The sequence below is a fragment of the Mirounga leonina genome, unplaced genomic scaffold, assembly GCF_011800145.1.
Source record: "Mirounga leonina isolate KUSES-001 unplaced genomic scaffold, KU_Mleo_1.0 Mir_197, whole genome shotgun sequence".
Taxonomy (NCBI): Eukaryota; Metazoa; Chordata; class Mammalia; order Carnivora; family Phocidae; genus Mirounga; species Mirounga leonina.
The window spans coordinates 2,316,342-2,330,192 of record NW_023270494.1 but is presented as its reverse complement, the minus strand read 5'-3'; the positions used below and the strand labels follow the sequence as shown (position 1 = coordinate 2,330,192).

General features: G+C 57.4%; 1 protein-coding gene and 1 long non-coding RNA gene across 6 annotated transcripts in view; one reads left to right on the top strand and one right to left on the bottom strand.

The window, feature by feature from the left end:
• Nucleotides 1-192: 192 nt before the first annotated feature.
• LOC118024192 lies at nucleotides 193-5,726 on the bottom strand. The gene is made up of 3 exons (XR_004683024.1): nucleotides 5,571-5,726; nucleotides 2,866-3,024; nucleotides 193-1,388 (listed from the first exon to the last, which is right to left on the bottom strand). It is a non-coding gene; the product is annotated as an uncharacterized LOC118024192 (long non-coding RNA).
• A 684-nt stretch (nucleotides 5,727-6,410) lies between these two features.
• RNF213 (ring finger protein 213) overlaps nucleotides 6,411-13,851 on the top strand; it is a 103,129-nt gene continuing 95,688 nt past the window's right edge. For 3 of the 5 annotated variants that reach the window (XM_035025832.1, XM_035025833.1, XM_035025831.1), the window contains exon 1: nucleotides 7,435-7,603. In XM_035025832.1, the coding sequence (XP_034881723.1) occupies nucleotides 7,507-7,603 (97 nt within the window). In that variant the 5' untranslated portion in view covers nucleotides 7,435-7,506. Of the gene's footprint in view, nucleotides 6,431-7,429; nucleotides 7,604-13,851 lie in introns of those variants that run through there. The other 2 variants (XM_035025834.1, XR_004683020.1) reach the window with 2 other exon arrangements.

The window sequence follows — 13,851 nt, the reverse complement described above, 5'->3', positions numbered from 1 at the left end:
TGACGGTGTCCTCCGCACCAACACAGTCCCAGCCCCTCTGGGGAGCGTGGCCACGTCCCTGAGATGTGCGTTCGCACTGTGTCCCCGAGATTCATACGCTGACTTGAAGTACCTGACTTCTGGTACCTGAGAATATGCTTTTATTTGGAGACAGGGTCATGGCAGGTGTAATTAGTTAAGTGAGTCCATCCTGGAGTAGGATGGCTCATCCGTACGGCTCAGCCCTTAAAAAAAGAGAAGGTTTGGCCCAGACACATACCCAGGGAGAAGGCCACCTGAACAAGAAGGCAGAAGTCAGGGTGATGCTTCTGTAAGCCAAGAACAGCGAAGACTTGTCAGCAAGCCCCCAGCAGCTGGGAGAGAGGCCTGGAAGAGATTTTGCCTCAGCCTCAGAGGGACCCCGCCGTGCTGACCCCAGGATCCTGGCCTTCGGCCCCGCCTGGTCTGTGCTGCTTTGAGGCAGCGGCCCGGGCAGACTAATAAGGCGTTCGGTGCTGGCTCCTGCAAGCTCATTCCCCCTTCCCGGCCGGCTGGCTGGCCCGCGGGACCTCACCGGTGCCCTGGGAAGCCACGTGCCGAGAATGGCCGAGTTCGGGTCAGCGGGCGTGGAGGAGGGCACCTGCTGAGCAGCGGCCCATGGGCACTGCCACCTGTCACAGCAGCTCCCAGAGCCCCGACTATACAGTGAACAGTGACCCAGATCCGTGCCCTCGATGAAGTACAACACACTCCGTCACTGAGCCACGCGGGCCAGCTTCCCATTTCCAGTCGCCTTGTGGAATAAGGAGCAGGTGAAATTAATACTACATTGAACCCATTCCACCCACGATACTGCTTTCAGCCCGTGATCTATAGACAGCTCAGCAGTGAGACAGTTGACCTTGTTTTGCTCATATGACATCTCGAAACCCACTGTGGATTGTGCGCCCGCGGTGCGCCGCAGTTCAGACCAGCCACGCTTCGAGGGCTGCGTGCCACGTGTCCCGTGGCTGCCGTGTCGGATACCCCAGGTGTGAGATGTCCGCTTCCAAGGTGGTTCGGAGGCCCTGGCTGCTCCGAGCTCCTGGCTCATGCCCGTGCTTGCCTGTACTCCGTCCCTGGGGGTGGTTGTGAGAATCTCTGACGTGGTGACGGAGGAGGAGGCAGCATGCTGTGGCTGGCTCACAGAGAGCGGTGTTGAGTCCAGGCTGTTCTGGTTTCCCACTGCGTGACGTTGGGTAAACTGTCTAATCTCCCTGACCCTTAATTTCCTCCGAAGAGCCGTTGCAGGGGTGGAGTTGAGGGGCAGGGTGAGGAGGGACCGGCGTGTATCAGGCACCGAGGAACCGCCGCTACTCGGAACCGGACCTCCTGGCATTGTCCTAACTCTGGCAGCTTGATGCAGGATTCTGAGGATGGCGACATCGGGGAGGGTGGAGGTGAGGGTAGGAGGGAAGCTTTAGGCCTCAGGCTGCACGCCGTGCTCCTCCCCTGCCCCAGGGAAATGAACCAGGATAAGGTGAGGGGATCCCCTGTGACTGCTCCATCTTGCCTGCAGTCTGAAGCCACCGTGGAGGGGCCCCCCAGTGTCACCAGCTTTTACGGTGGCAGCTGTAGGTTCGGTGGCCACGTCCCTGCGGGCCCCACACCCAGGGAAGCCTCCTCATGGGTCAGGGTGCTCTGCATGCTAATGTGGGGAGCAGTGGGTGTCCCCGTGAATGCCAGAGTGGGGCGGGGACCTCCATCTTCAATAGAAAGTCGGCCTGGAGCCGGGCTACCCTGCCTGGGCTGACTGGGAGCCAACAGCAAACCTTTTTCTGGCTGTAATGTGATTACTTGTAGAAACTCTGTTCTGCGTAGATCTACCCACCCTCTGTAAATTCAGCTACTGATGCTGGCTGAGAACCTACCCCCCCACACTTTAGAATAGTTTTAATCCTGTGGAAGGACCCAAGTTTATCCAAACCATAGGAACCCTTTGCAGTGCCAGATGGCTGCATCTTTTAGAGCAGATTTGGCAAAGCCCACGGAGCTGGTGCCTACAGTGGGTTGAATTCTGTCCCCTGAAAAGAGTTGAGTTCTTGACCCTAGAAGCCTGGGACTCTGATCTTATTTGGAAACAGGGTCTTTGAGGATGTCATTAGTTGCGTTCAGAGGAGGTCACACTGGATCGGGGTGGCCCTAAATGGGACGGCTGGGGCGACGAAGACACACAGGTAAGGAGAATGCCATGAAGTCACTTGGTTACTCTTCTCAGTTCTGTGCCCCCCACCCCTGAAACACAAGGAGCCATAGCACCTCCATAAGGCTGCCCTTCTGTCTGTGCGGGCCTGCAGCCCACGTGGGGGCTCAGTCGGTGCCAATGGAGGAGGTGTTTGGACTCCACCGTTTCAGCCTGAGGGACATCTGACTCTGGGACGGTTCTTGCTCCATGGGGTCAAGAGTACGATCCCTGGTCGAGAATATCCAGGCCCAGAACACTGACTCCCACCAGCCAAACTCAGCCCCGACACATCTGCACCCCAAAGCCTATTTCTTGACCGCCGAGTCTCTCTCAAATAGATCTGTGGTCTTCCCGTGGGAAAAACCAGAGCTGAAGAGAAGACCTGAAGGCAGGCTGGTGAGTAGACGCAACCAAAGCCGGGAGCTGCAGGCCCCTCTTGTTTTGCATGGTTTTTATTTATACAGCTCTGGGATAAATGAGAGCTTTTTGTTCAGCCCTGCCTGGTCATACAAGCCCGGCTTTGAGATGGCTGGATGCGCCAGTCTGGACCAGGGCCCCAGGGCTGTGCTGTGGGCAGTGGCAGGACCACATGCCCTCGGGCCTGGATTCTCCTCATAAGGCCCCTTTGTTCTCGGCCTCCCCCGACCCCTTCCCGCACTTACGCTCTCTGCAAAGTGTGCCTCTCTGCTCGCTGCACCCGGGCAGGGGAGCATCCTTCCTGCAGGCGACCCTGGGAGTCTCAGTATACGCAGGCGAGGAGCAAGGCCGGCCAACAAGATAAGTTTTGGGTCCCACTGAATCCATTCTGTAAACACTGGCGGCTGCAAGATCAAGATCAAGGACATTTCAAACGCTCCAACATCTGTGGAAACTGGAAGCTGTTCTATGCCGCGTTTGGCCAGGCAGACCACATGGCTCAGTCAAGGGGCTCCTCCCTGCTGATGTCACGCAGGTGACCCTGGGAAGAATGTGCGGGCAGGCTTTCCGCCAGCAGATCTTCCCCAAGAAGGGGTCGGGTTCTTTGTGAACGCTGGGCCAAGAGGAGAGATTCAAGCCTGCAGGCTCCACGCCACCATATGTGTAGGGTAGGGACAAGGCTGAGGTTGGCACGACCTGCAACCTTTCCTCACCCCCTCCTTCCTTCATCCCATGACCCCATCCTCCTCCTGCACCGACATCAATCTTTATCTTGGAAAGGAAGCCCCGCAAAGGAAACCACATCTACTGTTGTCCTCATATTTTGTTATTTTTCTCTTATTTCCTAATGGTATTAGATCATATATGTTATTTTTTGTCATACTCTCTCTATATTATTTTTTTCAAATATTGCGTGCCTATTCCAACGTATACGTTTATTGCATGTATCAAGACCAGAGAATGTAAGGGGTCTTCTCTGAGTACTCACAACGGGCTCATAACACCTGGCTTTTCCATCTTTTCTTTGTTTTGTCTTTATTTGGTGTATTGCGTGAGTTTTGATTTGGTTCTTTGGGTCGCTAACCGTCTTTATGGTGCAGGTGTCCTGACGACAGGACCACTTACGCTAGGTTCTCGGCGCCTAGAGAAGGACGGGTTCGGAACCTCTGCTTTCCTCGGAGCACCGGCTGGCTTGTTTCTGCGCCTGTCAGAACAGGACGTCCACGCCTACCATGCCACTTACCTAAGACTTCTCAGAAAGTAGGGAGTCGGAGCCTGCCTCTAGGTGGGCTTCCTCTTCTGGAGGTTGGTGTCACTCAAAGTCACCCCTGCAAATGCAGGTGACAACCCAGCTCTGAGGTAGCCTGGCTAGATGGGCTCTTAGCGGCTGAGGGAAGAGGAGGCGACCTGATACTCCAGCTGAAGCCTCATTGATCTTGAGCCACAAGTTAAGTTGGGAGTGCAGAGACAGGTAAGGCAGGACAGCAATCCCCGTCTCTCAGAGGTGAGATTCTAAACATCCTTTTACAGTTTGCTTTCTGCCAGGGAGTGGTCAAGAACATAGAGAAGGGAACAGGAAAGATTCCCTGGGGACATTAAAATGGCCTTAAAATCCAAAGGGTGTCTCCCTTGGTGGGGTGTCTCTACTGGAAGCATCCTCATTCCTAAGGCTGTGTTGGGTTTTACGACAAACAGGCTGCACCACGCAGGTCAGGGTGTTTTCTCAGCCACCTGACTCGTCCGGGATGTGGCTTCCTGACCCTGCCGGGCTGCAGAGTGCTGACCGCAGTGCCCGCTCTGCCGGTCCTTCAACCACTCCCTGTTCCTTGGGGCAGGCTCAGGGTTCTGGAGCCCACGAGCCACGCCTGCCCATGGGAGCACACGCAGGAGGTGCGGCCTGGCCAGCAGGGCTAGCTCGTCACTGGCCTGGAAGGGCGTCTGGGTTTTGCTCTGCTGGCGTCTCCCCAAATCTAACGGTGGCACAGGACAGTGTAGGGTACGGCTGGGCTCTCCCTTCACTTGCCATTCCCAGAGGATCCCCAGATTCCCAGAGCCTTCCCTGGATTCTGACTAAGCCCCCTCTCCTGCTAGGACCCAGCAGGGACAGCCCAGTCCAGTCTGCCCAGCCTGGCACGCTGCCTGGAGTCCCCTTCTTTCAGAACAAGCTGTCTTTCCTGGGCCCCACATGAGGTCAGTACAAGGTCAAAGGCCACAGCAGTGGACACGGCTTAGATCCTACCCAGATCCCGATGAACTAGACAGTGGGGGTGGCTGGTCGTGAGTTGGGGTTTGTGGCTTTGAGTAAATATGAGATTAATCATGGCAACCTGTGCTGAGCACCTGCTAAGCACCGCCTGAACTCTGTGATGCTGGGTTTGAATGCAGAAGCCAGACTTGCGAGGGCTGGGCACTGCGGAGGGGCCCAAGAAGAACTGAGCTTGCTGTTCATAGGCCAGAGGAAGGGTGATGTGTCTGGAGCTTGTGGAAAGGAGAGGGTTGGGGACTGGCGGGACAGGAACCCCAGCCTGTTAAATTTGATCATCATCATCCAAGCTGGACTTTGTAGCAGCACAAGGGCCCACAAGTGCGCTGGTTCTGGGGGAGAGGGCTGTGAGGAAAGTAGGCAGTAAGTAATACACATCACGCACTTTGTGTGGGTCGTGGAACACCAGCATTGGCTGTATTGTTGTTGTTGTTGTTGTTAATGATAAATTCTCCAGCAGCCCTAGGATGCTGCACTATGAGCTCACAGATGAGGACACTGAGGGATGATGGAGGGGTAGGGGGTGCAAGCGCTGGCTGGGGTGGCCTCTTGGTTATCAGTGACCATCCCAGGGCCGAGCGCGGGCTGGAAACCCTCTAGGACTATCGGCCACTGTGGTCACTTCATCTGCACAAGGTCGCGATGCGACGGGGCTGGGGACCCCCTCGTTGCTCCGGAGTGACCCACCTCGCATGGTCTGTGCCCCTCCCGGGCCGGCCGCTGGCTCTCCAGGGCGGGGGGCACTGTCCAGGGTGCTGTCCAGGGCACTGTCCAGGGTGTCTCCAGGGCTGGGGGCTGCTGGCGGAGACGGGGTGCAGACCCCTGCTGGGCCGGAATGCGGGCTCCCCCGCACCCCGCCCCGCGGGAAGCGGCAGGCGGCGCGTCCCCCTCGGCCTGAGCTCCCCCACGCCCGCAGGGGCGGGGCCCGGACCCGAGAAGCGAAACCGGGCGGCGGCGGAGGCTCGCGCGCGGGGCGCCGCGGGTGCGAGCGGGAGCGGGGACGCGCCGCCGGGTCCTCGGTCTGGCTCGTGGCGCCTGCGTGCGGCGGGCCGCCCCTCTTCCTGCGGCGCCTGGGTTCGGTTTCGCCCCGGGCTCCCGGTCCCGCCGCGCCGTGCGGACCCCAGCCCCGGGCCGCGGGCAGCGGGAGCCTCGCCCTCTCGAGCTGCCACGCCGGAGCGGCGCTGGTGCCCGGGGTGCCCCTATGTGTCTCCGCAGTGACTTTCTGGGAACGGCATCCCCGCCCCCAACCGCGCCGCCCGGAGCGCAGCGCCCTCCGCGGTTCCCAGGGCTGCCCACGGCCACGGTCGCCAGGCCAGGGTGGGCACCTCTGCCGCGACAGCCTTAAGGGCCACGAGGTGGCCGCGGGGAGGCCAGAGAAGGAGCGAGTGCAGAGATGGGGGCGGCCGGCCGCCCCGCCCCGCCCCGCCCCGCCCCCTGTCCCCACCCCCGCCCCCGCCCCCGCTGGTCGGCTTGGTTTGGTGGCGGTTGGGAGGATGGGCTTTGAGTTGGCACCGTTCCGAAGTCCGGAAGCGACTGGGTAGAGTGTTGTGCGTGTTCTCTTGGGTTCTCGTTTATGGCCTGAGGCCCCTGGTGGGGGCGAGAAACAATGGGACACTTCACGGAGGATTTCCGAGCCCTCTTGTGACTTTCTTGGTGGGTGGGAAGCAGAGCCTTGCGGAGGAGGGCAATTAGGGGTAGAGGCCTGGGCCGTGGGGAGTCACTGAGAGTCACAGAGCGAAAGCCCAGACCAGGACGGTGGTCACTTCCCTGGTCATGTGGTGGTGAGGGGCGAGGTGGGGGCCGGGGCTTGGCGGTGTCGGGTTGAGCCGGGCAACGGGGCACACACCAGCGTAGCTCTGCCCTGCCCCTGAGAGCTCACTGTCTGGTGGACAGTGAGCCAAGTCAGGGCGAGGCAGGGGCGGGCAGCTGGCTGGAAGCAGGCAGGACGCAGCCCGTTAGCCCGTTGTTAGGAGTCCCGACCACTAGCCCCGTTAGCTCTGGGCTGCCGGCGCAGGCGGGTCCCTCGGGTCCGCTCCGGCATCTCTGCAGTGCCGTCTGCCTCGCCTAGTCCCCGTGTCACCTGTGAGCAGGTGCTTCTGTCTCTGTGCCCCTTGTCCAGTGGCCCCGGCGCACAGGCCAGACACGGGCTGTGTCTCTGCCTGGAACAACCCCCCCTCCGCCCCCACCTAGTTCTCAGTTGTCCCAGCCCCCAGTCTCAGCCAGGGGGGACAGTTTTCGACTCACTGAGTGACGGAGAGCCCAGGAGGGGCAAGCCTGGCTGGGGGAGCAGAAAGGGAATAGGGTGCTGGAGCCCCTGGTGGGGGAGGGGGAGGGGAAGGGGGAGATGCCCCCCCCTGCCGGTCAGAGCTGGGGGTGGGGCGGTTACTTGGTCGGGGGGCCAGGGCTATGAGTGCTGCAGGTGGGGAAGTGCTAGTGCTAGGTTTCGATTGAGCTGGAGGACCTTCTGGGCGCTGTTACTTCACTTTCCCAGAAAATGAAACTGAAGCAGGGCTGTGGTCACGTGACAGGTGGCTCAGTATATAGTCAGCTGCCTGGGGACCCTTCCTTTTTCTTCCAGATCTGCAGGAGCGTTCCCGCCTGGAGAAGACCCATCCCTGGAGGAATGGAGTGTCTTTCGTGTGGGCATGTCTCCAAAGATGAAGCCCCCAAGTTCTGCAGCCAGTGTGGACAGAGGCTGCTTCCTGCAGCCCCCGTAGCCGGTAAGGGCTGAATGGGGGCGGTGGGGTAGGCAGCAGCCCAGTCCCACTTCCCTTCGCTGAAATGGAAACCGTGGCCAGCAGGCAGCTCAGTCGGGTAGTATGAGGTCTTCTATGGCTGGAGGAACTCTTACTAGAAGCGCTTTTGTTAGAAGGACACTTTCATCTGGTCCTTTGCTGGAAGCTTTTGTTGCTTTTTAAAAACTTTCAGGGGCACCTGGGTGGCTCAGTCGGTTAAGCAGCTGCCTTCAGCTCAGATCATGATCCCGGGGTCGGGGTCCTGGGATCGAGCCTCGCATCAGGCTCCCTGCTCAGCAGGGAGCCTGCTTCTCTCTGTGCCTGCCACTCCCCCTGCTTGTGCTCTCTCTCTCTCTCCCTGACAAATTAAAAACAAAAACAAAATTTTCAATTTCATTTCTTGGAGAGAACTTGAGGGTTCTCCTCCTTCTCGGGACTGGGAAATGTCAGGCTGAGCTGAGGAATCTTAGTGGATTTCAGAGGATGCTGTGTGGAAGTGGTGTCCCAGGTGCTGTGATGGGGTGCGGGGTCCCCACAGCCTGGATGGGACCCTTCCCGGTGGCAGGTCAGTGCCCTGAAAGGGGAATCATGTCAGGTGGCCCCCCCACCAGCCGGCTCAGGTCAGTCCTTAACTCTCTTGGTGTCCAGGGCCACAGGCTGCCTTCCTTCCTTTCCTAGGTGTTCTTGGACCACAGGACCTTTGCACTGCCTGTTCCCTCAGCTTGGAATATACCTTTCCTCTGAGGGCAGCACATTACCCCCTCACCTGTCTTTGCTCCTCCACATTCTCCTCTGGAGGTTCACTCTGTCTACCCCATTGAGAACTACACCTGCCCCCCCACCCCGCCACCGCCCGCACTTTACCAGGCTGTGTGTCCTTCTGGCATTGGCCCACGGCAGTGTGTGGCTCCAGACAAGACCTTTGCTCTCTTGTTGGCTGCTTTACTCCAAGTCCCTGGCACACAGTAGGTGCTTGAGTAATAATTTCTGGACCAATCAAAGAAAGTCCTCTAGAAGATCATGTGTGTTTTCTAAATACAGGTTGTGTGTGTTTGTACGGGAGTCAGTAAATGCTGTCCGTACCAGCCCTTCTTGCTTGCCGACCTTGGGTGATCAAGGGTGCACTGTGTGTTAGGTGCGAAGGGGAGTCACTGGTTCGTTACTCACTCGTTTTTGCCGTCTGCGTACAAAGTGCTCATGTCAGAGATGTTTTTATTGGACTGACTGTAAGACGTACGAAGAGGCGACTGCTTTTGTTGTCAATTTTTGTTTGATTTTCTTTTGCTGCTGCCCCTTTAGGGAGGAGCTCTGGCTGGAGTCAGATCTGGGGAGTCTGTCTTTTCCTTTGGAACACGAGGGACTTGACTCTCGCAGTCGTGCTTGAGTTGGCTTGGTGTCCGCTGTCCTCATTGATTCCTTGCTGTCTGGATATGGAACCAGGGCATAGCTGAGCTCCTGGTGTCCAGGTGGAATTTTCCACCTGCTAGGGCTCCACACCCTGGTCACTACAACATCCTGAGTGGGAGACCTTGTGAGGGGGGTCTTTGGGACCCCAGAGAGTAAAAACCCCAAATCAGACCAGTTGGTGAGAGCCTGGTGCTGTGCTAAGTATTGAGGGGGGAGCTATCATAAATTCCCATTTTACGGATGCCAAGGGTGAGGCACAAAGAGGTTAAGTAACCTGTGTGCAGTCCCACGGCCAGCAATTGGCAGAGACAGGATTTGAACCCAGGCCAGCGGCTCTGCAGGGCTTGTGCCCTCGGGGGAAGCCATGGTCTTGCAGCCTCCAAGGGAAGGGAGGGAAGGGGGGCTGCTGGCGGCCCCCTCTGTCTGCTCTGAAGTGCCACCACCTGGGCTGCGTGGATAAGCAGCTCCAGCCCCTGCTGGCCCTGCCTGTAGTGGGGGTCAGGGGCCAGGGGTGAGGCAGCGTGAGTGTGGGGCAGAGGTTGAGTGTGGGCCTCCAGGGTGGAAATGAATTACTGTGACCAGGTAAAGCAGGGGGATCCCGGATGGATAGGCCGAGGACCCCGATGGGCTTTCCTGGAGTCTGGGTCCAGTGCCTGATGCCTCCTGGAGATCCACCTCTTTGGGAGAACGCCTGCTCCTCCCAGGGGCCTCCAGGGGAGCGCAGTGCCTCTGCCCTGCTCCGGTTTTCTGCAAGGGGGTCTCAGCGCGCTGCAGGGGGCAGCCCAGGCGCTTGCCAACAGAACCGGCAAAGGAAGGTCTGTGTGGGAGCCTGGGCGTGTGGCATTTTTACAGGATGCCATGAAGTCTCCCCGTCCTCACAGTAGCCCGGGGGTCACCGTCCACGGCGCTGCCCATCCCAGCAGGTAGGGAGGGCGGGTCAGGTCCCAAGCGTCCCCACCCCTGCCTCCGAGAGGCTGGCAAAGGCCTGGAGAGCGGCCGGGGCGCTGGCTTCTCACGTGGGGGCCCTCCCCTGCGGCTGGCGGGAGCGGGGCCGGTCCTGGTCCCTCTGGCGGGGCTCCCGGGGTGGGACTCCACGGGATCCACGAGGGCCGGAGTCTCAGGAGCGATGGCGATCTCCCCCAGCGCCCCCGCCCGGCACGGTGCTTCCTGCCTGCCCGCCCCTCCGCCGCCTCGCCCCTCCCTCACACCGGGCTGTGCCTCTGTTTACAGGAATGCAAAGTGAAACCAAGCTGCCGGGGCTTGGCTGGAGCTGCCCCGGAGAGTCTTCTTCCTGTCAGGCCCTCCCAGGGCTGCCGGGCCGGGGCTTGGGGGCACGCCAGACCAGGGGCTCTGGGGTGGTGGGCAGGGCCGGGGTCTGGGGGCCCAGAGAGCGAATGGTCAGGAAAGAACTCTGAAGACGTTTTTGGTGCAAAAATGGTGGTTCTATTAAAGCACAGGGACAGGACCCGCGGGCAGAAAGAGCTGCGCTGGGGTCGTGAGGAGCGATTGATTATATACTTTTAAGTTGGGATGGGTAGAGACAAAGGAGATTTCCCAAAGGGTTTTCTTTTTTTTTTTTAAGATTTTTTATTTATTTTTTGACAGATAGAGACACAGCGAGAGAGGGAACACAAGCAGGGGGAGTGGGAGAGGGAGAAGCAGGCTTCCCGCAGAGCAGGGAGCCCGATGCGGGGCTCGATCCCTGGACCCTGGGATCATGACCTGAGCCGAAGGCAGACGCTTAACGACTGAGCCCCCCAGGCGCCCCCCCTTAAAGGGTTTTCTTATGTTAAAGAAGACTTACAGGATCCGGGAGGCCTGGCCATTGTTGAGCTAAGGTAGTTTTTGGCTCTGGCAAGACATTAACATGACAACCCTTGGGAGTTCCTGGAGGAACTTCATCCTCTGCCTGCCTCAAGCATTTGTCAAGGAAATTTAGTTTTATCTTCCATTTCTTTTTGCCTTGGCTCCCCCCATCACTGGATGACTGGGTCTTGGGGGGGTGGGGGGGGCCACGTGGATAAAGGCGTGGAAGGGGAGTGTGTGGAGAGTCCCAGCCCATCCTGGGCAGAGGGTGGCCAACTTTGCCCGGGTCATGTAGGGCCAGTCCGATGGTGGAGGGTAGGGCCAGGGGAGAGGGTCAGGTGCCCCAGGGGACTCAGTGGGACTTGACCTGGCGTGTTAGAAGTTTATTATCAGGAGATGATATTCACTTTTTATTTTCCGCTATTTCCCAGTGTCCTTGATGTTTTTATAATGGGAAAAAGATGAGAGCCTGAGACCCTATAGGCATCCCGGGCAGGGCTGGGGGCCACTGGGGGAGCTCAGAGGCAGGACAGGTACAGATGGGGGTGGCCCCAGGGGGGTTTGAGGAGGCAGCAGAGGGTCACCAGTCAGGGATGGAGCCATCCTGCCCGTTCGTGCCTGTGGGGCTGGTGTGGGCACCTCGTCTCCATGGCCACCTGCACAGGCTGTGGGTTTGTGCTCGCACTTAGGTGGTGGTGGGGGCCAGGTGGACCTGGAGGGTTGTGTTTTCAGTGCGCTGGGTTTTATTATTTTAATTGTGGTGAAACATTTATAACTTGAAATGTTCGGTTTTAACGGCATGTAACTGTTCAGTGGCACGAAGCACGTTGTCACTGCTGTGCCCCATCCCCACCTCCCCCTCCAGAACATTCTCATCTTCCCAAACTGAAAGTCTGTCCCCAGTAAACACTAACGCCTCCCACAGCCGCTGGTACCCACCATCCTCTTTCTGACTCTGGGAATGTGACTCCCCTATGGACCTCGTGAGAGAGTGGGAAGCGTGCCTACTTGCTTCAGCCTTCAGGACAGGGAAGGCTGCAGCCCGTGTTTTCCAGCTGAGGGCTAGGCCCGGATGGCTGGGCCCCCCCTGGCTAGCTGGTGGCCGTCCCAAGGGCGCATGCGCTGCAGACCCAGGCCTGCTTCTGGGGCCCTCATTGGAAGGAAGCCTGGGTGTCGGAGTCAGCGTGGCTGACTGGTTTAGGTTGAGCTAATTTTGTGTGACATTTTGTTGTAGCAATGATTTGGGGTTGCTGGTGAGGCCTCTGCCTTCTTCCCTCATTCCTGTACTAATCAGCCAGTGACCTGATTTTGGGATCTGAAGGCGCTCAGACCCAGTTGGCTCTCTGGATACCCCTAGGTTTGTTTGCCTGCAGGAATGCCTGTTTGCAGGAGCAACGCAGGGGAGATCATGCCTCCCAGCATGCCTGCATGCTTCAGGGGTGGGGGACAGGAATTTGCTCTGATTCAGCCAAAATGTCCTGTGGGCAAGGACCATGGCCCCAACAGCTGTCCCCAGGGCCTGTCGTGGCTTCTGTGAAACCATGGGAGGCAGTCCAATGCCTGGGTTCAAACCCTGCTCCCCCATTGTTCTTCCATATTTGTGTCTACCAAACAGTAAGGTGCTAGGAAAAGCACCTCCCCCATTGGGTAGCTGTGAGTACTTAGTGGGTTAACATGCAGAGTGCCTACTAAGTGCCAAGGAAGGTTTGCTCTTCCTGAATCCAGCTACATTCCTTTTTATTTTGATGATCATAGAAATATCACATGCTGGTGTGAATTGATGTGATTTGAAGTGGGGTTCAGGAGCGAACGGTCAAGAAAGAATTCTTGAAACGTTTTTGGTGCAAAAAAGGGTGGTTTTATTATAACACAGGGACAGGATCCGTGGGCAGGAAGAGCTGCCCCTGGATTGTGAGGAGCTATTGATTATATACTTTGGAGTTGGGGGAGGTAAAGACAGTGCAAAGTTTCCAAAAGGATTTTCCTATCTTAAAGACTCACAGGATCCTGGAGCCCTGGCTATTGTTAAGCTAAGGTTGTCTTTCCTCTAGCAAGGCATTAACATGAAGATTGGGAATTCTTGGAGGAATATTATACTCTGCCTGTCCCAAGTATTTGTCAGTAGGCTGCAGGTTATAAGGAAATTTAATTTTATCTACATTTCTTTTGCCTTTGTTCCTCACATCATGAATCACGTTATAGGAGAGCATAAAAACCACAAAGCCCCTGACCTTCCCCCAGCCCCAGCCCTTCGCATTCCCAGCTAACACAACACCATTAAGTATTTGATGTGTCCCCTTCTGGATATTTCCTCTGTGTGGGAACGTGCGTGCGCACACGTGTTTCTGTAAGCTGGTGGGGTCATGCTAATGTAGCTTTAGGACATAGGTGAGGTTCGGTGGGGTAGGGTCCAGAGCCGACAGCCAAGGGAGAATTCTTGAGACGTCTTTGGTACAAAAAGGTGGTTTTATTAAAGCACAGAGGGGCACCTGGGTGGCTCAATTGGTTAAGCGTCTGCCTTCGGCTCAGGTCATGATCCTGGAGTCCCGGGATCGAGTCCCACATCGGGCTCCCTGCTCAGCAGGGACTCTGCTTCTCCCTCTGACCCTCCCCACTCTCATGCTCTCTCTCTCGCTCTCATTTCTCGCTCTCTCTCAAATAAATAAAAATCTTTAAAAAAAATTTTTACTAAAGCACGGGGACAGGACCCGTGGACAGAGAGTTGCACTGGGGTCATGAGGAGTGGCCCATTATATACTTTCAAGTTGGGAGGGGGTTAGTGATGTAGTTTTTGAATGTAAGTGAGGTCTGGGGCCGACAACCAAGAAAGAATTCTTAAGATGTCTCTGGTGCAAAAAGATGATTTTATTAAAGCACGGGGACAGGACCCGTGGGCGGAAAGAGCTGCTGTCCCTGAGTTGTGAGGGGTGGCTGATTATATACTCGGGAGTTGGGGAGGTGAGGACAAAGGGGGTGTTCAGAAGGACTGTCGTATGCTAAAGACTCTCCGGGTACTGGAG